Genomic DNA, 24,812 nt, shown 5'->3' with positions numbered 1-24,812 from the left:
TAGGTGACTACCCAGCAGTAACCCAAGATAGGAGGTGGGTAATCGGAGTATGTGCAGCTTGTCCCCGAGAGGACCGCTGTCGAGAGATGGGTATCCTCTTGGAATACCCTGTGAAGGGCGTAATGTTTGGCGAAGGTGTCACAGGATGACCAGGTCGCCACTCTGCAAATGTCTTTTAGCACAACGCCCTTGAAAAAGGGGTGTTGATGCTGCCACCGCCCTAGTGGAATGAGCTCTGGGCATGGCCAGGAAAGGAGTCTTTTTGAGTTTGTAGCACTTTTTAATGCAAGATACGATGTGCTTCGAGATTCTCTGCGAAGAGAGACATTCTCCTTTTGATTTGGGAGCGATAGAGACTAGGAGTCTATCCATTCTCTGGAAGGACGTGGTCCTGTCTATATAGAAAGCTAGCGCCTCCTCACGTCCAGGAGGCATAGGCGCACCTCTTTGTCAGAGTTATGAGGCTTTGGATAAAACGAGGGTAAACAATAGGTTCGTTAGTATGAAACTCAGAAGAAACTTTAGGAACAAAGGCTGGATGCAGCCGTATGGTTACCGCCTCCTTGGAAAAAACAGCGCAGGGTGGCGTTGCCATAACTGCCGCAAGCTCGCTCACCCTGTGAGCTGACGTGATTGCGAGAAGAGAGGTCGTCTTTATCATAAGGAGGCAGAGGGAAACCGTGGCCAAAGGCTCGAACGGTGGTCCCCTTTTCGCATTAAGCACCAGGTCCAAGTTCCACGAAGGTGGAAGTGGTTTCCGAGGGGGGGGTATAGGTTTACCAGCCCTTTAAGGAACCTGGTAACCATGGGATGGGCGAACACCGTGTGCCCTGTCTCTCCGTGTCTGAATGCCAAAAAGGCGGCAAGGTGGACCTTAAACGAGGATAGCGAGAGTCCTCCTCTCTTGAGGTCCAGTAAATACTCTAATATCACAGCCATAGGCACTGAAAGGGGGGCTAGCTGTTTGGTAGAACACCATGCCGTAAAGCGAGTCCATTGCTGCTTGTAGGTCTTCCTGGTGGAAGTCCTCCTGCTACTTTCTAGGACTTGCTGCACTTCCTCCGTACATGTGTTCTCTAGGGAGCTGAGCCATGGATTAACCACGTTTGTAGTCGCAGGCCTTGGGGGTGCGGATGCACTATGGACCCGTGGACTTGCGTGAGCAGATCCGGCGCCACCGGAAGGGGCATCGGTGGCCGGTCCGACATGCGCAGGAGTAGGGGGAACCATTGCTGTCAATCCCACGTTGGGACTATCGGGATCATTCAGGCTCCTTCCCTCCTGGCTTTCTGCAACACCTTGTGGATGAGCACTGTGGGAGGGAAAGCGTAAAGCAGGGGGCCCCTCCAAGAGATCGTGAAGGCGTCCCTCAGGGACCCCTGTCCCAGTCCTGCCCTGGAGCAGAATCGTGGGCACTTCTTGTTGTGCTGAGTAGCAAACAGGTCTATCTGGGGAAAAACCCCATGCATGAAAAATCAGTTGCAGCAGATCGGGACGGATCTGCCACTCGTGCGTGAGTGCGAAAACGCCTGCTCAGCTGGTCTGTCTGCACATTGTGAGCGCCTGGGAAGTACGAGGCTTCCAGGGTTATATTGTTGGCGATGCAGCAGTTTCACGACCGGACTGCTTCTGCACATAAGGCACGGGACCGAGCTCCTCCTTGCCGATTCATATAAAACATGGTGGAGGTATTGTCTATACTGATCCCGACTACTTTGCCTTTTATATGGTCTCGAAAGTGTCTGCAGGCGTTGAACACTGCTCTGAGCTCCAGTATATTTGTGTGCAGTGACTGCTCCGTGGAGGACCACAGCCCTTGCGTCACCTCTTCGCCCATGTGTGCTCCCCACCCTATGAGGGAGGCGTCTGTAGTAAGAAAAACCAATATGTGTGGTTGGTGGAAGGGTACCCCTGTTAGCAGGTTCTCGGGGTTTACCCACCATTGCAGGGATTTGCGCACCTCTGTTGTGGGCGACGCCACCCTGTGAACAGTGTGTGCTGCCGGGTTGTATACGCTCGCCAGCCAGTGCTGCATGCTGCGCATGGGTAACCTGGCGTTCTGTTGTACGAACGCCGCTGCTGCCATGTGGCCCAGCAGCTGTAAGCACGTCAGAACCAGCACCGTAGGGCTGAAGGTGAAGACTTGCACGAGGGAGCCGACGGCCCGAAAGGGAGTCTCTGGTAGATACGCCCTCGCTGTAATAGAATTTATGCGTGCCCCTACGAACTCTATGTTCTGCGTGGGGTCTATCTTTGATTTTGTCAGATTGATAACCAGGCCAAGCGAGAGAACGTGCCTGTTGTGACGCATATTATGCGTAGTACGTCCTCCTTCGAGGCCCCTTTGAGTAGGCAGTCATCCGGATACTGGAATATAAATACCCCCTGTCTGTGCAGGTAGGCTGACACCACTGCCAAGGGCTTGGTGAAGACTCTGGGGGCCGAGGAGAGGCCAAACGGTAGGACCTTGTATTGAAAATGTTCTTTGCCTACCATGAGAAACCAGAGGAATCGTAGGTGAGCCGGATGAATAGTTATGTGAAAATACGCGTCTTATAAGTCGAGGGCTGCGAACCAATCTCCATCGTATAGTGCCGTAAGGATGGAGGCGATTGTGATCATCCGAAAGCGTTGCTTGCGCAGGTACCGGTTGAGGCCTCGAAAATCTAAGATGGACCTCCCGCCTCCTGTCTTTTTCCCCGTGAGGAAGTACCTGGAGTAGAACCCTCTCCCTTGCAGTTGCTCCGGCACTCTTTCCACTGCCCCTATGAGCATGAGATGGTCTACCTCCTGCGTGAGCCTCGCCACGTGGGAGGCCTCCTGGAGGTGGGGCCTGGGTGGAGCGACTGGAAGGGGATGGCGTACCCCGTGGCTATGATCTCCAGCACCCATTTGTCTGTGGTGATCCTTCGTCACTGGTTATAGAGTGGTCGGAGGCGATGGTGGAATAACCGCTTCGGATGACCTTGCGACGGTAGTGATGGCGCAGCCCTGGATCTGTGTGTCAAACTTGTGGCCTGTGGCCCTGCCCCGAGGACGCACGGCTGTGTTGGGAACGACGCCTGGGAGTTCTGTACTGCTGGTGCTGTTGATGTCGCCCTTGCTCGTAACCCCTGTGGTACTGGGGACACTGTTGCTGAGTCCGCAACATCCAGGGCGATCTGAACTCCCATCCTCGAGGCCGCGTATCCTTCTTGCATGATGGCCTTGAGCACTGGTTTCTTGCCCTCTGGAAGCGAGTCCATGAGGGAGGTTAACCTAATGTGGTTATCAAAATTATTGTTCGCTAGATGCGCTGCGTAATTTGCCATTCGCAACAGTAGAGTGGAGGAGGAGTAGACCTTTCTGCCCAACAGCTCTAGCTTTTTGGCATGTTTGTCTGTTCCCCCACATTGCGACGACTCCACCACCAAGGAATTTGGTTGTGGGTGGCTGAACAGGAACTCCGTGCCCTTTGTCGGCACAAAGTTTTGTTTTTTTTTTTCCGCTCTCTTGTGGACAGGCGGAATAGTCGCAGGAGTCTGCCATATCATAGTGGCAGACTCCAAGATTGCGTCATTAAGCGGTATTGCTATTTTGGAGGAGGCCGGAGGTCTCAGATTTTTGAGGAGCTTATGGTGTTTCTCTTGCACCTTATCTGTCTGGATGCCTTGCGTGAAGGCCACCCTCGTAAAACAGCTCTTGGAACTGTTTGAGATCGTCCGGAGGATGGACGTCCCCCGGGGCCGTAGCCTCATCCGGGGAGGAGAGCGAGGAACCACTGGGATACATCTCTGTGGACCCTTCCGGTTCCTGCTGGTGATGGTACACCCTCTCACTAGAGGTTTGCGAGGGAAAATCTCGGGGTTCCATAACCAGTCCCCCCTGAGATGCTTGAGTCTCTGTCCCCGGTCGCAATTGCCCTCGGGGGTACGAGATCGTTTGTGGGGATCTTTCCCTGGTAGATAGCCGATGGTGTCTATGCCCCGCGTGGTAGGGGTGACCATGGCAGTATAGGCACTGTTCTTGGGAAGGTGACCTAGACCACTCCCTTGGTGCATACCCTCTGCGTCTGGGGGAGGGCTGGAGAGAGCGATTTTGCATAATAGTCCAGCGGTTCAAACCCCAGGAAGGGTGAAGGTGGTCCCAGCCAGGGTGAGGCTGGTTGCAAACAATGGAGAAGGGGGCTCCGGGTAGGCTAGGGGGGACCCCTGCCTTCTGGTTGGAGTCTGTAACATAAGCGGAGGGCTGTGAGAAAGCAACTCCACAGCCCTGTGCGGAGAGGGGCTGCAATGCCTCCTCTTGTGTGCAGCCTTTCCCCTCCCTTGAGGAGGTAACTCTGCCCCCTGACGTACAGGGGATCCCGGCCCCGTGCGCACCGAGCTCGGCACGCTGGAGGGCGGTGCCGCAGGTGCGGTGTGCTCCGGTGCCTGCAGGCTGCGTGCCTGCGCGCTCTGCACCGCCGGTTCCCCGGGGGTCGGTGCCGCTGCCTGCGGTGCCGCCGGTACCGGCGCTTGTTTCGCCGCCGCCCTGCCTGCGGTGCCGGGCGGCTGGCTGATTATCGGAGGCTGAGCCGCTTCCACGTGGCTCTCCGTGCCGCCGCCGATCAGCTGTTGCTGCGGCTGGGGGCTGCTCGCTCCTCCCGTCCCGCTCGCTATTGTTGCCGGCAGGGATCGGGCTGGGGAGGCTTTCCTCCGTTTTTGGCAGCTTTCCTTTTATGGGCCCCGCAGGGTCCCTCCTGCTGCGGCTGCTCCGGCACGTCTGGCTGGAGGGCCTTATGAAAAGCAGTTTTAAGCCGCTGCCCTGCTTGCGGTGCGGGGCGGCTGGCTGATCATCGGAGGCTGAGCCGCTTCCACGTGGCTCTCCCTGCCGCCGCCCATCAGCTGTTGCTGCGGCTGGGGGCTGTGCGCTCCTCCCATCCCGCTCGCTGTTGCTGCCGGCAGGGATCGGGCTGGGGAGACTTTCCTCCGTTTCTGCGCTGATGGAGTGAGGGAGGCAGCTTTCCTTTTATGGGCCCCGGAGGGTCCCTCCTGCTGCGGCCGCTCCGGCATGTCTGGCTGGAGGGCCTTATCAAAAGCAGCATTTTAAGCCGCATCTCCCTGTCTCTCCTTAATCGCCTCTCAGCAGGACTCACATTTTTTAAAGCCTGAAGAGGACATTGTTGGTGAGTCTTTGAGTTTTATTAAGTGGGTACTTAGCACCTTCTTTGTGCTGTTTTCCCCGTCCGATGGCCTGCCTCAGCAGGAGGGCTGATGGCCGTAGCTCCTGGCCTCCGGCGGTTGTTACTGGGACTGGCTGAAGCTGTCCCGCTCGTAGTTTGTTTGTTGTTGTTTATTCTTTTTTTTTGCAAAATAACAACCGGCTACTCATAGTAGCCTAAGTATCTGAAAAAAACTTTGAAAGAAAAACAGATAAAGTCGTTGAATACGCTATTTGGCCTTAGCCTAGTCGGATTCCGTCTGCAGCCGACGGCGGTTAAGAGGAACTGGCAGGGACCGGATCGCGCACATGGCCGGGAGCGCGCGGGGGAGTGGCGCGCACCGGCGCATGCGCAGTCCGGCAGAAACTGCTTGGAAGATCCGATCTGCGGCGCCGGGCGAGCCCAACACCTAATGTGGAGCACCCACGGGGACACTCGAAGAAGAAGCACAGCTGCTACAGCTGCCTCAGAGCTTGCTGAGAGGCACACAGCACTTCCCTGCTATCCATGGTGCCAAAGCAGCCCCCGGGCTTGCACTTGCCCCACCCAGAGGTGCTTCAGCATCTGCTGAACATCATCATGGCCATCGTCTTCTTCTTCAGGGAAGGCAAGACTGGAACCACCTTTGAGGAGCATACTATTGCTGCCGCATGGACCCACCTGAACTTGCCCATGCAGGTCCACAGCAGATCTGGAGGCACAGCACCAGTTCTGACTGGTGGGACTGATTGATCATGCGGCAGTGGGACGACCAGCAGTGGCTCCAGAACTTCTGCATGTGAAAGGACATTTTTCTGGAGCTCTGGACGTGGCTTGCCCCTATCCCCCAGAGGCAGGAGACCCAGCTGCAGCCCACCATCCCTGTGGAGAAGCGGATCACCATTGCCCTGTGGAAGCTCACCACCCCCAATAGCTTACACTCTGTAGGGAACGAGTTTGGTGTGGGGAAGTCCATCACTGGGGTTCTCATGGAGGCAAGGCACTCTCAGGGTGCAGGCCCTGCACAGAGGGAGGGGGCTGTCCCACCCAAGGGGGACCCTCTGGGAGCAGGGTTGGGATTGTGAGGCTTGGGGCTTTGGGGAAGGAATCCCCATCCCTGGGGGACTGTGCTGTCCCACCCTTGCACAGCCCTGCTTCCAGGAGAGGCAGCCTTACAGGCGGAACACCCAGACAGCTCAGGGGCAGCGGGTGGGAGAGGGCTGGGGACTCCCTCCCTCAGTCCCTAATGTTTGTGTTCAGTCTCCTCCCTCTGCATGTCACGACTGCCATCAACATGCTCCTGCCGCAGAAGGTCATCCCTCTGGCAGACATGGATACAGTCATGGCTGGATTCACTGCCCTGGGGTTCCCCAACTGATTCAGGGCTATAGATGGGACCCATAGCCCCATCCATGCCCTGGACCACAGCACAAAAAAATACATCAACCGCAAGGGATATTTCTCCAACATGCTGCAGGCCTTGGTTGACCACTGTGGCCAGTTAATCTACGTTTATGTTGGGTGGTTGGACTGGCCACACAACACACAGGTGTTCCACAACTCCAGCCTGTGCTGTAGGATGGAGGTGGTCACCTTTGTCCCCCATTAAGAGCTGGTGGTCAGGAATGTGCACATGCCACTGTGTATTGTGGGGAATGCAGCCTACCCCCTCATGCCCTGGCTTATGAAGCCCCACACCAGGAAGCTGGAGCCCAGCCAGGAAAATTTAATGCCCTACTCAACCAGGCCTGCATGCAGGCCAAGTGCATCTTTGGCTGCCTGAAGGCATGCTTTCGGTGCCTTCTCACCCACCTGGATGTTGGGGAGCACAGCATATCCCAAGCTGTGACTGCATATTGTGTTCTGCACAACACAAGAGAAGGGGGAGGCCTTCTTCCCAGGGTTGGGGGCAGAAGCTATCCATGGGTACAAGCAGCTGTGCGCAGTTCCAATCTATCAGGCCCATTGGGGTGGGCTGCGGATCCAAAATGCCCTGAGAGAGAGCTTCTCCTGGGAGCCCAGTGACCACTCCCCAGGATACCCCCAGTGGGAGCCCTAAGCCCACAGCCCTACCCCACGCCCACCATGACCCTTCCCTACGCCCACCATCCTACCCCAGTCCCTGCACAATAACCATGGATGCAGTCATGGTGGTCAAATAACTTTTTTACTTCAACAAAGAGAAACATTTTGAAAATAAAAGGTGTAAGAACAAACTTTGTAAAAACAACTAACTATATACAGTGGCACGGTGGGATGAGATGAGTTGCAGGGGCCTCAGTCTATGGAGGAGGTGGGGGCCACAACCCTGTTGGGAGCACAACCCTGAGCAGCATCAGCCTTGGGATCCTCTCTCACCACAGGTTCGGAGTCCCTTTCAGGGCTAGGCTGAGGTCGGGAGCACAGGGCGGTATGGAGGAGGTGGGGCTGCAGCAGGGTCAGGGTCAGCAGGGCGAGCGGGGGGCCTGGGAATGGGGGGCAGGCATGGGAGGGGCAGACATGGTCCTCAGCCACTGTGAAAACTCCAGTAAGCTTGGGGGATGGTAGGTGGGGGCAGGGCAGCAGGGGCAGTGGCAGCAGCCACAGGCGGCTGGGCCGACAGGTTCCACCAGATGCTGGCAGTGGCTTTGAAGCATGATATCAGGTGACCCTAGGACGATGACTGCCACTCCCAGTCATCCTGCACCCAGTGCTCCAAGAGGTCAGTTAGCCTCCAGAGGGCAGCAGTGTGGGCCCTCTGGAGGTTGTTGTTTGCCTGGTGATGGCCCCTCTGGCCAAGGGCCCACCCTCTTGGTGGCGGAGGGTGCTGCCTCACCCTGGTGCTGCCTCGGGGCTGGCTCACTTTGGTCCTGGGGTGCGGCTGACTTGGCCCTAGCTTGGTGAGGGTCCAACTGTAAGGGAGACAAGGAGGAGAGATGGTGAGTCATTCACCCAACACAGCCCCTAAAAGCCTCTGCCTCACCCCTACTCTGAGCAGCAACCAACATCTCCCAGGCCACATGACGGGGATGTCCCAGGAGCATGGGCATGCACACGGGGACTCCACAATGCCTCAGGGACTGGGCTCACCACTGTGCCCCTCTCCCCACCTCTTGACAAGCTAGCAGCCAAGGGGGAATGTCGGCCACAGAGGAGTCCCCACATGGGTGGTGGGTGAGTCAGGCACAGCCTGGTCATCCCCTGGACCCCCTTACACATGTTGCTCACAGCTCTGTCTGTGGGAACGGGTGCTGACTTGCCTGCAGACATGCCTGCATGCAGGGCGCCTCCTCAGTGTGGCTGGGGTCAGGCTGGTGCTCATGTGGCTGGCCCATTTTCAGCCATGGCAGGGGCTGGCAGGGCCTGCTGAGACTTGCCTGGCCTCCTGTGAAGCTGGCAGCAGGCTGGCACACATGCCCAAGGGCTGTCTGCTGGGTCTGTATGGGTCATGCAACCTTGCATGTGATTCTATGTGCCAGGACTTCAATGCAAGGTCCTGGCTAAGCCAGACTGATGAAACTCACAGCATGGCCCATCTGCGCCCACCTCCCACACTGTGTGGTGGTGCAGCGTGTGGAGTACTTATCACAGGGATCCTTGCCCAGCTCTGGGAATGCTCTGGGGGTAGCCTGGCTGGAGGGGTCTGACTCCAGGGTGATGACGAGGGTGCTTCCACTCACCTTGGACTCCATGTCCACCTCTAGCTGAAGTGGGGGTTGGGTCCTGGGGTGCTGCTCTTCCTTCTTGGGCTCCAGCTGTGGGGTGAAAGGGGGCCTCCTCCAGTCTTTGTCGACAGGGGCAGGCAGAGGGGACATATCCATCTCCAGGAGGTGGTACTGCTCCCTGTGGTAGGGTAGGTCATCGGGAGTGCATTTTTTTATTTCAGAAGGTGGAAAAAGCTAGTAGGGGAGATCTGATTTCAACAAATAGGGAGGAACTGGTTGAGAATATGAAAATGAAAGACAGCCTGGGAGAAAGTGACCATGAAATCATAGAGTTCATGATTCTAAGGAGTGGTAGAAGGGAGAACAGCAAAATAGAGACAATGAATTTCAGGAAGGCAGATTTTGGTAAACTCAGAGAGGTTGTAGGTAAGATCCCATGGGAAGCAAGACTCAGAGGAAAAACAACTGAAGAGAGTTAGTTATTTTTCAAAGGGACGTTATTAAAGACACAAAAGCAAGCTATTCTGCTGTGTAAGAATGATAGAATGTATGGCAAAAGACTGCCTTTGCTTAACCAGAAGATCTTGGATGATCTCAAAAACAAAAAGGAGTCCTACAAAAAGTGGAAACTAGGATAAATTACAAAGGATGAATATAAAAAACAATACAGATATGCAGGTGCAAGAAAAGAAAGGCAAAGGCACAAAATGAGCTTAAACTAGCTAGAGATACAAAGGGTAATAAGAAGACATTTTATAAACATATTAGAAGCAGGAGGAAAACCAAGGACAGGGTAGGCCCACTGTTCAGTGAGGAGGGAGAAACGGTATCAGAAAACTTGGAAATGGCAGAGGTGCTTAATGACTTGTTTCAGTCTTCACCAAGAAGTAAGATGAAGAAATGTCTAACACAGTGAATGCTAGTGGGAAGGGGCTAGGCTGAGAAGATAAAGTGAAAAAACAAACAAGCTAAAAATTACTTAGAGAAGTTAGATGTCTGCACGTCACCAAGGCCTGATGAAATGCGTCCTAGAAAACTCAAGTTGATAGAGGAAGGAGCTGAGCCTTTAGCTATCATCTTTGAAAGTCATGGAAGTCTGGTGAAATTCCAGAACACTGGAAAAGAGCAAATATAGTGCCTGTCTATAAAAAGAGGAATAAGAGCAATCCAGAGAATTTCAGACCAGTCGGTTTAACTTCTGTGCAAGGAAAGATAATGGAGCAAGTGATTAAGGCATTAATCTGCAAACACCTGGAAGAAAATAAGGTGATAGATAAGAGCCAGCATGGATTTGTAAAAAAACAAATCATGACAATAGCACTGGAACACGGAAGCATTCGCCTGGCTGGCCAAGGACCTGACCACCTGGGGTCACCCTGACTGCACTCCTGACCATGTCAGGAGTAAAGTCAAGGAGTTGTGGCTGGGTTACGCCTGGGTGCGAGACTCGGCCAGCTGGTCTGGGGCTGCCCCGGCCACTTGCCCCTATTACCAGGAGCTCAGGGACATCCTGGGCCCCCAGGACACCATCTCCCAGCCGGCCGGCCTTGACACCTAGGCCAAGGAGCCCCACCAGAACATAGAGCTGGAGTCAGGGCCGGAGGCCAGATCGGCACCTCCAGGGCCAGAGTTGGGACCATCCTCCCCACCAACTGAGTGGTCCAGCGAGGAGGGGGAGCTGGTGATGGATGTCCCCTCCCATAGCTCCAGCCAGGCATCCACCCGACAGTCCTCCCCAGACCATGGCAGTGGACTGTCAGGGTACGTACCCCCAGGGCATGGGGAGGGGATACCATACACGAACAGGGGCGCCCCATACCTCCAGCAGACCCCAGCCCTCCAAGGCCTGGGCAGAGAACAGCCCAGGGACCCTGCCACAGCTGCCAGTGCCTGTCAGCACCCGCACCCATGGACAGTGCAGCGCCCAACCCTCAGGAGGAGGAGTGGGGGTGTGGACCACACGAAAGGGCCACACACAGGGACACTGCACACACTGACAGGGGATGGGGACCATATGCCCACAGGGGGACGGGGGGCATGGGCCACAGGGCAGGGCTCAGTACTCATGGCCTCCCTCTCCCTTCCCGTTACTGCAGTCGCACCATGCAAGGGCCAAGACAGCACAGCATCATCTGTGGTCCTGGACGGCCCCCCTGGATCCCCGGACCATGACCGCCTGGGGGCACGACCGGCACCGGGATGGGCCCATCCCTGCCAGGGCCAGAGGCACACCTCCCTGGACCATGAGGTGGCCACTGCCCTCTGGCGCCAGGCAGACATCATGGAGTGGAGGCTCCGCTTCGAGGAGCAAGAGGCCACCTGGCACCAGGAGGCCTGGCAGGACTTTATGGCCAACTTTAACTGGGTGGCCACCTCCTTTAAGAAGCTCATGGCCCGGCTTCCCCCACCACCGCCCTCCCTGCTGCGCCACCTACTGTCCTGCCTGCTGCCCCACCTGCCAGCCCTGGAGGGCAGGAGCCTGCTGGGGCCAACAACCGGGCTGAGAACCCACCCCAGCCATACTACCCCATCCTTCTGGCCCCCAACCGGCCTCACCAGGGACCCTGGACATGGGCCGGGGCAGCGACCCAGACATGGTGGGGGTCGCATCTGTCCACCTCCGCCCCAAAGGGATGGGCCAATGGCTGGCCCATCCATGCGCTCTCACTCATTTATTACAGTTATTCCTCCCCCATGTATATAGTTATCCCCCACCATGTACATAGTTATGTTATTTGTTTATTATTCCAAAATGATAGGCAAGCATTTTGATTATTATTTAACAAGAATTCAGTTTTATTTTTCCCAAACCCCCATGCTTTTGGTGGGGTAGTGTGTAGGTGGTGGGAGTGGTGTGCAGGTGGTGGAGGCGGTGTGCAGGAGGTCCACCAGGGATGGTCTGGGTAGTGCTCACTGGGTCCCCCAATCAAAGTATTCCTGCAGGACCTCCCAGACCCTGACCCCCCTCCTGGTGGGCCTGGTGGCTAGGGGCAGCGGCTGGCTGGGGATAGCCCATTCCAGCCTCAACCGCCCACCCCTGCACAAAGGTCTCCCCCTTGCTTTCCACCAGATTGTGGAGTATGCAGCAGGCAGCCACAACTTGGGGGATGTTTACGAGGCCCACATCCAGGCAGGCCAGGAGGCAGCACCACTGGTCCTTTAGGCACCCAAAGGCCCACTCGACCACCTGCTGGGCATGGTTCTGCTGGGCATTGTAGCGCTCCTGGCTGGCATTGAGCTGGTCCATGTAGGGGTGCATTAGTCAGGCCTGGAGGGGATAGGCCATAACAGGAACCCCATGGCAGCAAATCCCAAGACAGCCGTGTCCCGGGTCCCTGACTCAGATGACCCTCTGGAGCAGCAGGGCGTTGAGTGCATGTGCCACCTGAGGAAAGGGGACATGGGCACCCATGAGGGTGTGCAGAATGCGCCTTGCCCCGCCAGCCCCGGATCCCTTCCTGGCCCCCCAACCCTCAGTGAGTGCACGCCCAGGCCTCCTTACTGCGATCATGATGGCCGTGACTGTGACCTTGCCTACGCCAAACTGATGACCCACAGAGCAGTAGCTTCCAGACAGCAATCACAACCCTCTTCTCGATGGTGAGGGCCCGCTGCATCCGGGTGTCCTGGTGCCTCAGGGCACGGTTGAGCCACTGGCAGAGCTCCATGAAGATCTGACATTGCACGCGGAAGTTCTGCTGCCACTGGCCATCATCCCATTCTCCCATGACCAGGTACTCCCACCACTTGGAGCTTGTGGGGTAGCTCCAGAGCCAGCGGAGCACCCGGCAGGGAGGAAGGGAGCAAGAGGACCTGATGGTCAGGGGCATCCCCTTCTGCCCCCAGGGCGGGCTGCCCTGCCAGAAGCTGCTGGGTGGCTGCTCATGAAGCGTCTAGCAGGGCGCCTGCCCCATGGGAGACAGCTTGGAGGGCTTCCAGCTGCTGCTGGCTGTCCATAGCTGCGGGCTCAAGGTCTGCGAGGCTTGTGTCACCAACACATGGCTTGTGCTGTGCAGGCTGAGTGCATTTGGGAGGGGCCCTTTAAAGGGGCAGCTTGCTGTTGCCCCAGAAGGGCTATTCCACCTTGTGACCCCATCTGTGGGCTTTCCTGGCCCCTTATTTCAAAAAGGGCTGCTTGTGTGTATGAATGCTCCCTTTACGCATCCAGGGAGGTCCCTCTCAATGTAGCACATCACTACTTCAATGCTGAACGTCAACAGCACCAGGCCCAGAGGGTGTGTAGATGCTATGCATCAAAGTAGCTTATTTCAATGTTGCTGCTTCAAAATACACTACTTAGCCATAGCACTCTAGTGTAAACATAGCCATACAGAATGGGAAGAGACGGTCTAGAAAGGAGTACTGCAGAAAGGGATCAAGGGGTCACAGTGGACCATAAGCTAAATATGAGTCAACAGTGCTGTTGCAAAAAAAGCAAACATGATTCTGCAATGCATTAACAGGAATGTTGCAAGCAAGACACCAAAAGTCATTCTGCTCTACTCCACACTCTGCTCTACTGTGCACAATGGGAGTACTGTGTCCAGTTTGGGGCACCACATTTCAAGAGGGATGTGGAAAAACTGGAGAAGGTCCAGAGAAAAGCAACAAGAATGACTGAATGTCTAGAGAATGAGAGCTATGAGGAAAGACTGAAAGAATGGGGCTTGTTTAGTTTAGAAAAGAGAAGACTGAGAGGGAACATAATAGAGGCTTACAAGTACCAAAATGAGTGTTACAAGGAGGAGGCAGAAAAATTATTGTTCTTACCCTCTGAGGTTAGGACAAGAAGCAATGGGCTCAAACTGCAGCACGGGTGGTTTAGATTAATCATTAGGAGAAACTTCCTAACTAGCAGGGTGGTTAAACATTGGAATAAATTGCCTAGGGAGATTGTAGAATCTCCATCACTGGAGATATTTAAGAGCAGGTTAGACAGACATCTAAGAGGGATGGGCTAGATATGGTACTTGGTCCTGCTGTGAGGGCAGGGGACTGAAATTGATGACCTCTCAAGGTCCCATCCAATTCTAGTGTTCTATGATTCTATGATCTTTGCCTCTTGCAGGCCCAGGTGTAGCCCTGGTAGAGTTCCTTCACCTTTGCGCACACATGCTTTATGATGCGGATGGGATGGCCCCATACCACCAGGGAGGTGGCCAGCTGGGCATATGTGAGGGCATTCCTCTGCTTCACTTGGGGATCAAGGAGGGCCCAACAGAGCCTGGACATCAGCCCCTGTCCAGGAGGGGGCCTGATGCTTCGTGCCCCAGGGTGGCTCCTGTGACCCCCCAGGCTGCTCCCTTGAAGGGCCAGGGAGGGCACAAGGGGCCTGGCTCTCTGCCATCTCTGCAAGGCCTGGCAAATACAGTAGGCCTGAGATCGTGGGGATGAGCAGAGTACTGCTGGGCTGCTTCCATGCCCTCAGCCTCCTGCCACAGGGTTTCTGGGGCTCCCTGAACCCTTGAGAATGGCCACAGGAAGGGACCACAGAGCACTGCTTGCTGTGGACAGGGCATCCCCCTGTCACCAGAAGGCTTCCTGGAACATCCAGACTGGCTTTCTTTTGTCAGATCTCAGTTGAGAGAAGCATTCTGCCTCGTGCATGGTAGAACACGGTTGACAGAACTGCCAAGTTCTGTCGATTTACTGTCAACAGAATGCCTTGGGAATGTGGATGCTTCATGAGTTTTACCCTCCAGTGTAGATGTAGACTTAGAGACTTACACCTGAGGTGCAAATTTTTCTCCTGGTCTAGAGAGATGATAGTAGAAGGAGGCAAACATAAGCCGACTGCCATGTAAGTTAGACATTCCTTGCTGATGAAGTATGATTGAAGGAAATAGTTGGATTAGGTAATATGCAATTTTAGCTGTACATAAAACCGAATATACTATATTGGTTCATAACTGGAACACGGCAAATCAGTCCCATGAATGGATGGAACCACTAAGGCCAGTCCAGAAATGCCCACCATGTCTTTCCATGGCATCAAACAACTCAGAGATCTCAGGAAAGGTGGAATTACCCATATCCATGAGGGATTTCTTCTTGAGTTTTAGGTTTGGTTCAACTAGTTCAGTTACTTATTCAATAAATCTGTGACATGTATAACCACCAGCTCATTTCCTAGGCTTTGTTTCCTTATTTGTGGCCTGGCATTAAGTAATTCATGCTTATCTTTCTTTCTTGCCTCTAGCTCTTGTGCTCTGAAGTAGTCAGGCACAGCATGATAAGCTAAGAGCCATGCCAGTTTGAACTGAATTTCTTTTCTGTTATCTCTGTGTGTCAAAACCTTAAATAGACCTATATATAAACTTGTACATGGGTATGTTCTCCTCCCAATGCAGGTAACTTCCATTAATCTTAAAGGTTTAATTGATTTTCATCTTAATGAGATATGCTGTAGGGCAATTTGACCCTACACTACAGGAATTATTTTTAACCCTCTTATCTTACTTTAGCAATAATGCACTACAATACATGCCTCATATTTAAAATACTACCAAATTGTGTCCATCTTAAGAATCACAAGCTTTGACAACATCATGCTCTGAAGAATTATGGCAAAATCTACAGGAGGTTTCTCATAATCATCTGATTTCCCTCCCAACTTCAGCAAATTTTATTTATTTATTTATTTATTTTTACTTGGGAACACTTATCTCAGTGTTTTGCCAACTTTATTCCCAACACAAGGTGAATATTCCAATTCTACTATACCCTTTTGATTACAGAAATTGGATGTCACTGCCTTCATGTATTGGACAAATATTCAGCTAAGAAGAACATGCTGATTTACTATTTTCCAATGGTCTTTCCAAGGAAGAAACAGCTGGCCTGCTACTACTTCAAAGGCTATTCTTGGACTGAGAGTGGAAAAACCTTAAAACATTCGTCCAGACCCTCAGCTATAATTAAGGATCACGCAGTGTAGGCTGGGGAAGAGGCACAAAGATGATAAAAAGTTTATCCTGAATCTATTCTGTGTCAGTCCAGCACCAAATCACTATGGCCGTTTCTACACAGGAAGTGGCATGCTAATACATGGATTGAAAGATGCTAATGAGGCGCGGATGCAAATTCCCCGCACCTCATTAGCAAAACATCACACGATTTGGAGTCCGGAAGCCCGTTCTTCCGGACTCCAAAATGCCATGTAGAAGCACAGCCCCCGGGCGGGGGACTTCCAGAAGGAAGTCCTTCTTCCGGAGTCCCCTTCTTCCTGAAAATTTTTGGGAAGAAGGGGCCTCTGGAAGAAGCACGTCCTTCCATAAGCCCCCCAGAGGCCACGCTTCTACACGGTGTTTTGGAGTCTGAAAGAATGGTCTTTCGGACTCCAAATCATGTGACATTATGCTAATGAGGCATGGGGAATTTGTATCTGTGTCTCACTAGCACCTGTTGCTCCGTGTATTAGCATGCCACTTCCAAAGGAAGTGGCCTGTGTAGAAACGGCCTAAGGCCGTGTCTACATAAGAGTTGTGTCGACAAAAGTGGCCTTCTGTCAACTTAACCCAGGGAGCATCTATACACTTAAAGCATTCTGTCAAGAGTCTCGATAGAACTCTGCATTTGCCTTGACAATATTATCCCTCAAAAACTGAAGCATAACAATCTGTCGACAGAGAGGGTTTCTGGTTGATGGGCAGCCTTCTTTGCAGGGCTGCCATTCCTCTTTCTGGCACCAGAGGGCAGTGCAGTCTAGCAGTTCTCTGTCGACAGATGCTTCTAGTGCAGACATAGCCTATAAGTAACCGCCAAGTGACTGACAATGGCAGCTAAGGATCAGCAAGGTTAAGGGGAAATTTACAATCATGTTCTCTTGGGTCTATGTCAGCTACAGGAACAAGGCTTACACAAACCCTATATAATAAACTCTTTTAATCTTTTATTTTCTTTCTTTTTCTTTCACTCCCAGGGCTGCCTGATATGAAAGAGTTTACTGTACTACCACCCACTACCCTGAGCTGATTCTCCCACAAACTAGACTCTGCAGTTAAAGACAAGTCACACTGCAAGGGGAATCTAGGCACCTGTTTTTTACTGAAACAGGAGGAAATGAAAAAGGAGGGAACTTTTTTCCTATTTGGCTTTCTAAAATCCTTCAAAATACAAAACAAAAATATTCTATTGTTCAAAAATTTAGTGTAATTTATACTACAGTATCATATGAATGGATAAACTTGATTCCCGCACCAAGCTTGATTGTACAACTTGACTAAGTATGGTGAGAACAAAATACGTGAGCACTGCATTTTTGTAGGTTAAGAGAATGTACAAGTCCAAGATGGCACATCCAGTTCCAGCAGAAGCAAATGCCACTATCCTGGTTGGCAGATTTCATAAGGTGTATAATATGAATTAGGCATTGCATCTACTCGTTTTTAATTAACTAATCAGTGCACAAGTTGACCCTTCTTTAACACAAACATGAAAACCAAAATATTTTAAGGTATAAATGAGCAAATAGTTAATGTCTTAGAATTTCTAAGACCTCTATTTCTATTTTATTTAAAAATATTTCTCCATTTTCCACATCATAATCTCAAAGTCCCTAAACTGGCCACTATCACTCACAATGGGTACAACTCTACCATCTTTATTCTCTAAAAATGAGAGTTACAGAAAATAAGAACATGTCTCAAGAAAGGGTTTATTAATGTTGGTTTTCCATATATTTCTAGGAAATTATTAAGAGTAACTATTTTTTCATCCAGGTTCTTACAGTGTATCAGCACTGTGGTGTTTGGTTTCCAAGGCATCTGAAGACAATTATTTTCTGATTATGAGTTTAAAAATGTGTATATATATATATATACACACACACACACACAAAAAAAACCACATAAAATACAGTGAAATATAAACAAACAATATTTCCTTAAGAAGGCATGTATACATGTCTAGTTTGCAGACAAAAGATGCTGTAATATAAATATTATTCTATTTCATATGGAAAAAAAATAAGTGTTCCTGAAGCATCTTAGAACACCAGTTGTTTTTTTTGTGACGTTACAGACTAACGTGCCTATGCCTCTGAGACTATTTCATATGGAAGACAGAGCATGGGAGTTTATTAAAAGGCAGTTCTTGAAGTGATAGAAATACAAATTCAACAATTTTGTGTGTATTAACATTTTTCGGATAAAAAGTACTTGTTAAATAACAAATGCAAGTTAAAAGTGAAAATAATCCAAAACACATCTCATGTTGCCTTTGATCTTTAACTTGTAGCCTTATCTCCCAGGTCAAAGGACACATTATTCAATTTCACCACATTTTGTGTAAAACCACTGTAGCGTTGAAGATGACTTTCAGTACAAATGTCATGGTACTTAAAGCTAAACTGGACTCTAGTTTTTGAGCTTCTTAATTAAAATCACAGTTTATAATGGTCTGACAATATTATCTTTATTCTTTCCAGTTGAGCAGCAGCAGAATTTTCACAGCTTCTATTCAATCAAGCTTAGCAATGTTTCTGCAGCTTGCTCTTTCACTTACTAAAACACACAAGATTCAGCGTGACTGACCTGTCACTCTGTATGAATTTATATTCATTATATGAGGGAGTATATTGTTTTCCCCCTAATTTTTGTCTCCTTAGATCAAATCTAAACTGTACTGGGGTATTAATATTGAAAATAATTCTAAACATGCCCCCAACGTCATACTCTTTTTGCTAAAATATTAACTTGAGATAAATCGTTGTCCCTGACTATCCCATCATATTGCAGCAAACTGCAGGCCATGCCTTGTAATTCTAAGGATAATGTAACACTGCTATTTTGTCTATATTCTGTACAAACAATCTACACTGGCTTTAATAAGCAAAAGTTCATAAAATAATTATATTAAAGATTTTTATAAACAGTTCTGCAGTTGTCACAATATACTAAATAAAACACTGAAGCATTTGACGTACAAAGTGGAGATATGACTTCTTTCTTTTAGTTAGATCTAAACAAATAATTATTTTTCATTCCTTATTTCTAAAATTCTCTCAGTAATTTCATTACAGCCCTCCCAATTTGTAATCATTTTGTCATTTAAAAAATTGATGGCCTCTTTCTTCTCTAATCATCTACAGTGTTTGCAGTTTCTTACCATTTCATTCAATTTCTTCTGTAAATTGTATTTTGAAATCTGTAAAAACACAAAAAGCAACATAATTAATTTTATAGTATCATCTTTCTTTACCAGTCTTTTTTCAAGAAGGCTTATATATTAAACATTTTATTTGTGTTGGGTGGATGGGTGAACTGGAGTACCTCATATCAAAGGAGGAAGTTGACATAATAGGCATCTCAGAAACATGGTGGAATGAGGACAATCAGTGGGACACTATCATACCGGGATATAAATTATATCGGAAAGACAGAACAGGTCGTGCGGGTGGCGGAGTGGTACTATATGTGAAGGATAATATAGAATCAAATGAAGTAAAAATCCTAAAGGAATCAAAATGTTCCATAGAATCATTATGGATAACAATTCATTCCTCTAATATGAATATGGCATTAGGAATATATTACCGACCACCTAACCAGGACAGTGATAGTGATGCTGAAATGATGAGGGAGATTAGAGAGGCTATCAAAATAAAAAACACAGTAATAATAGGAGATTTCAATTATCCCCATATTGATTGGGTGCATGTCACCTCAGGACGGGATTCAGAGATTAAATTTCTTGATGCCTTAAATGACTGCTTCTTGGAGCAGCTAGTACAGGAACCCACAAGGGGAGAGTCGATTCTCGATCTAGTCTTGACTGGAACGCAGGATCTGGTCCAAGAGGTAACTGTTACTGGACCGCTTGGAAATAGTGACCACAATATAATAACTTTTAATATTCCTGTGTTGGGAAGAACACCGCAGCGGTCAAACACTCTGGCATTTAATTTCAAAAAGGGGAATTACACTAAAATGAGAAAGCTAGTTAAACAGAAACTAAAAGGTAGAGTAATTAAACTAAAATCCCTGGAAGCTGCATGGAAACTGTTTAAAGACACCATACTAGAGGCCCAACTTAAATGTATACCCCAAATAAAAAAACACAGCAAGAGACCTAACAAAGAACCCCCATGGCTAAACAGCCATGTTAAAAAGGCAGTGAGAGAGAAAAGGGCAGCTTTTAAAAAGTGGAAGTCAAATCCTAGTGAGGAAAATAGAAAGGAACATAAACACTCCCAAATTAACTGTCATAATGTAGTAAGAAAAGCCAAAAAAGAGTTTGAGGAACAGCTAGCCAAAAATTCAAAAAACAATAGCAAAATGTTTTTTAAATACATTAGAAGCAGGAAGCCTGCTAAAAAAGCAGTGGGGCCCTTGGATGATAAAGATATAAAAGGAGCGATCAAGGAAGACAGTGCCATTGCGGAGCGATTAAATGATTTCTTTGCTTCAGTCTTCACGGCTGAAGATGTTACAGAGGTTCCTAAATCTGAGCCAGCCTTTTTAGGCAACAAATCTGAGGAACTCACTCAGATTGAAGTGACATTAGAGGAGGTTTTGGAATTAATTGATAAACTGAATAGTAACAAGTCTCCAGGACCAGATGGCATTCACCCAAGGGTTCTGAAAGAACTCAAATGTGAAATTGCGGAGTTATTAACAGTGGTTTGTAACCTATCCTTTAAATCCACTTTGGTACCAAATGACTGGAAGACGGCCAATATAACACCAATATTTAAAAGAGGCTCTAGAGGAGATCCTGGCAATTATAGACCGATAAGTTTAACATCAGTACCAGGTAAATTAGTAGAAACACTAGTAAAGAGTAAAATTGCAAGGCACATAGAAGAGCACGAATTGTTGGGCAAAAGTCAGCATGGTTTCTGCAGAGGGAAGTCGTGTCTGTCTAATCTATTAGAATTCTTTGAAGGGGTTAATAAACATGCGGACAAGGGGCACCCAGTGGACATAATATACCTAGATTTCCAGAAAGCCTTTGACACGGTCCCACACCAAAGGCTTTTATGTAAATTAGGTGGTCATGGGATAGGAGGAAAGGTCCTTTCATGGATCGGGAATTGGTTAAAAGACAGAAAACAAAGGGTTGGAATAAATGGTAAATTTTCACAATGGAGGGGGGTAACTAGTGGTGTTCCCCAGGGCTCAGTCCTGGGACCGATCCTGTTCAACTTGTTCATCAATGATCTAGAAAATGAGGTAAGCAGTGAGGTGGCCAAGTTTGCAGATGACACCAAGTTGTTCAGGACAGTCAAAAGCAAAAGGGATTGTGAAGAACTACAAAAAGATCTCAGCAAACTGAGTGATTGGGCAGTAAAATGGCAAATGAAATTTAATGTGGGTAAGTGTAAGGTAATGCATGTTGGAAAAAATAACCCAAATTACACGTACTACATGATGGGGTCAAATCTAGCTACGACAGATCAGGAAAGGGATCTTGGAGTTATAGTGGATAGTTCTCTGAAGACATCCACGCAGTGTGCAGCGGCAGTTAGTAAGGCAAATAGGATGTTAGGAATTATTAAAAAAGGGATCGATAATAAGACAAAAGATATCATACTTCCCCTATATAAAACTATGGTACGCCCACATCTCGAGTACTGCGTGCAGATGTGGTCTCCTCACCTCAAAAAAGATATATTGGCATTAGAAAAGGTTCAGAAAAGGGCGACTAAGATGATTAGGGGCTTGGAAAGGGTCCCATATGGGGAGAGGCTAGAGAGACTGGGACTTTTCAGTTTGGAAAAAAGGCGATTGAGGGGCGATATGATAGAGGTATATAAAATCATGAATGGTGTGGAGAAAGTGAATATAGAAAAATTATTTACCTTTTCCCATAATACAAGAACTAGGGGACACCAAATGAAATTGATGGGTAGTAGGTTCAAAACTAATAAAAGGAAATTTTTCTTCACACAGCGCACAGTCAACCTGTGGAACTCCTTGCCCGAGGAGGCTGTGAAGGCCAGGACTCTATTAGGGTTTAAAAAAGAGCTTGATAAATTTTTGCAGGTCAGGTCCATAAATGGCTATTAGCCAGGGATAAAGTATGGTGCCCTAGCCTTCATAACAAGGGCAGGAGATGGATGGCAGGAGATAAATCACTTGTCTTCTGTTCTCCTTCTCTGGGGCACCTGGCATTGGCCACCGTCGGCAGATGGGATGCTGGGCTTGATGGACCTTTGGTCTGACCCAGTATGGCCATTCTTATGTTCTTATGTTTTTATGTGTTTTCAGTGTAATTATTGAAGATTTTTTTTAACGCCAATGAAACAGTACGCTCTTTTTGGTTCAATTATTGTAATAGCTCTTTTATTTTAAGACTGATTATATCTTTGTACTTACTGAAATACCTAAAGACTGCAAAAGAAATCTGTGAAATACTAATGCAAATTAATATAGGATAGCATACATGTATTTTATTATATACACACTATTTTAATAATATTTAACATAGTATAAATCAAGACAACATTTTATTAGTAATTTTTATATGTTTTCCTGAATAAATTACCAGATTTAGTGACCAAATGTGAAAATATCACCTACTAAAGCCTGTGAAAATTTCTAATGACTTGTTTCTACTTTAATATGCTTGTCTAAGACCATATATTATTATAAATAAATGAGATGTCAGTCCAATTTTCAATTAAAGCAACAGCAAAATTCCTATTAACATCAAAAGAAGTAGGAGAAAATCTTCACTATTAAATTAAAACAAATGTATCCAAGTTTACATTCTATACACCACAATGTATTCGTAAGTCAACAGGCAGTAGGCATGCTAAAAAGTGATGTACATTTCTACCCCCTCACCAGCATACTCCTAGCAGACACTTTGAAGGGAGCTATAACCAACCTTCACTAGAGAAAAAAATCAACTTCAAGTAGGGCCTGTGCAAGAAATGGGGGGAGAAAGAATAAGTAGAAATTGGAGTAATCTCTGAGTCTTCAGAGCAACATAGACCCTGTTCTGTGCTGTAGAACAAAATGAAAAATAGCTTTTATAAATGCCTGAAAAATAAAGACATCTTTGTACAACTCATGAATTTCTTATTAAAGAAAATCTCTCATCTGAAGTCACTAACATACTACTTTCCACTCTAGTAATATCCACTGTAGAATGCAGAAGTGATCTGATGTTGATATGTACTGCTACTATCCTGAATCTTTGAATATATGAATATGCAATTCAAAAAATTAAGTACTGTTTTTGGATATACACCAAAATTCTACCAACTAACTGTAATCTCAAAGACTATCATCCATAAAATTAACAATTGGAATGTTAGTTGCAATTCTTGAATCTATCAACTTTGGTAACATAAATAGAGGCCTTCACTAGCATTTATGTAGTTAAGAGAATTATGTTGTTTCAATTTTAATTCATATTATGAGAGGTTTATCACTTGATTAGAAAAACTTGCTTTGCACTAAAATTTAGCATGCAAGTTTCAGTTCAGCTGATAGTATTCTGTAATTTATCTTGCTTAGATACTTATCACCTTGGTATGATGACAAGCCTGTGAAAAAGATCAGTATTAAATATCCAAAATCTCCATCTGATAATGTTGCAAAGGAAATAAGTTCACACTGTAGAGAAAGCAACACCTAATTTCATTCAACAACTATCCTCATAGCCAATAAAGATAGTCAACATGTGCAGAATTTTGGTGGCCACTAAAACATGCAGTCTCCAGTCATGGTTGCAAATAAGAGGTGACCGTCAAATGTAATCAGGGATACAGAGGATGATGAAAGAAATAACACAATAGCCAAGAGTCTTGTATATGAAAATCTTGTGCAAAAATGTGATCTTTCCAGAAGGAAGCTGAGAGAACAATTGATCAATTTAATATGGAATTCTGACAATTTAAGAAAGTCATTTAAAAACTAAAGAGTGTAAAATTATAATCTTGAGTAGAAATTTTACTTTAAAGAAAAAAATGCAGTCCAGGATCAACCAGTCCAATAACAACTCCATCCTACTGGGAGGGGATGATCTGGAAGATGTTGAGCAGTTCACCTACATGGGCAGTATTATGGGCAGAGATGGAGGAAAAGACAAGGATATCTTTGGTAGATTAGAGAAAGCAACAACTGCATTAAAGACTCTTTGTCCCATATGCCTTTCACACACAACATCCACGAAAACATAACTGCAGATCTTCAACACAAGTGTGAAGAATATGTTCTTGTATGGATGTGAGACAGGGCATACTAAAAAGTCTTCAAATCACAAGCTACAAACATTCATAAACAGATGCCTGAGGTACATCCTTCAAAATCAAGTGGCATGACTTGGTCACAAATGAAGAGCTTGGGAACAGAGCAGGACAAGAACCACTTGACGTTCAAATCAAGAGAAGGAAGTTGGGAAGGCTAGGCCATACTTTCGGAAAACCATCATTCATCATAGTCTGTCAAGCTCTCAAATGGAACCCACAAGGAAATCACAAAAGAGGAAGACCTTGGACAACATGGAGAAGACCTACAGAGACTGAAGAACAACAAATGGGGTACTCCCAGGGTCAGCTGAAAGTTTTGTCCTGAGACAAAGTGAAGTGGAAGAGACTTGTAGATGACCTATGCTTTACCTGGAGTACAAGGGTTTAAAACTCTAGAAAACAAAAAACAAAACAAAACAAAACAACCTGAGGGTCCCACAGCTAACTTTGGAAACTCCTTCCCCATTATTTCTCTTTGATTTCCAAACGCATTCTTCCTCTTGCTTTCACTCTTTGCCCTTTTGTTCCTTACTATCCTGTTCCTTCCCTCCCCCTTTCCACATCTTTCTGTTTCATTCTCCATCATCTTCACATACTGCATTCTATCTTCCTTTCTTTCCCCTCTTCTTCTTTAGACCTTCTTTAATTCCTGAATCTGCTTGTGTGCAGCTGAGGCTGCTTTAACTCATGCCAGGGGCTGAAATGGGCCCAAAACAGAGGCATCAAAAAGATTGTTTATAGACACAGTTGTGACCTCCTGTTCCCTTGAGTCCTGAATGCTTCAGAACTTGCTAAATGCAGAGACTAA

The 24,812-nt window shown here is 48.0% G+C and overlaps 1 protein-coding gene across 1 annotated transcript in view; it reads right to left on the bottom strand.

Moving 5' to 3' along the window:
- Positions 1 to 24,812, bottom strand: part of CCDC73 (coiled-coil domain containing 73) — a 123,436-nt gene that overhangs the window by 77,274 nt on the left and 21,350 nt on the right. Inside the window, exon 5 of the mRNA XM_074998539.1 lies at positions 18,910 to 18,948. Coding sequence (XP_074854640.1) covers positions 18,910 to 18,948 — 39 coding nt within the window. The remainder of the gene's footprint in view (positions 1 to 18,909; positions 18,949 to 24,812) is intronic.

The sequence above is a fragment of the Carettochelys insculpta genome, chromosome 6 (assembly GCF_033958435.1).
Source record: "Carettochelys insculpta isolate YL-2023 chromosome 6, ASM3395843v1, whole genome shotgun sequence".
Taxonomy (NCBI): domain Eukaryota; kingdom Metazoa; phylum Chordata; order Testudines; family Carettochelyidae; genus Carettochelys; species Carettochelys insculpta.
This window is presented reverse-complemented; position numbering and strand designations above follow the sequence as displayed.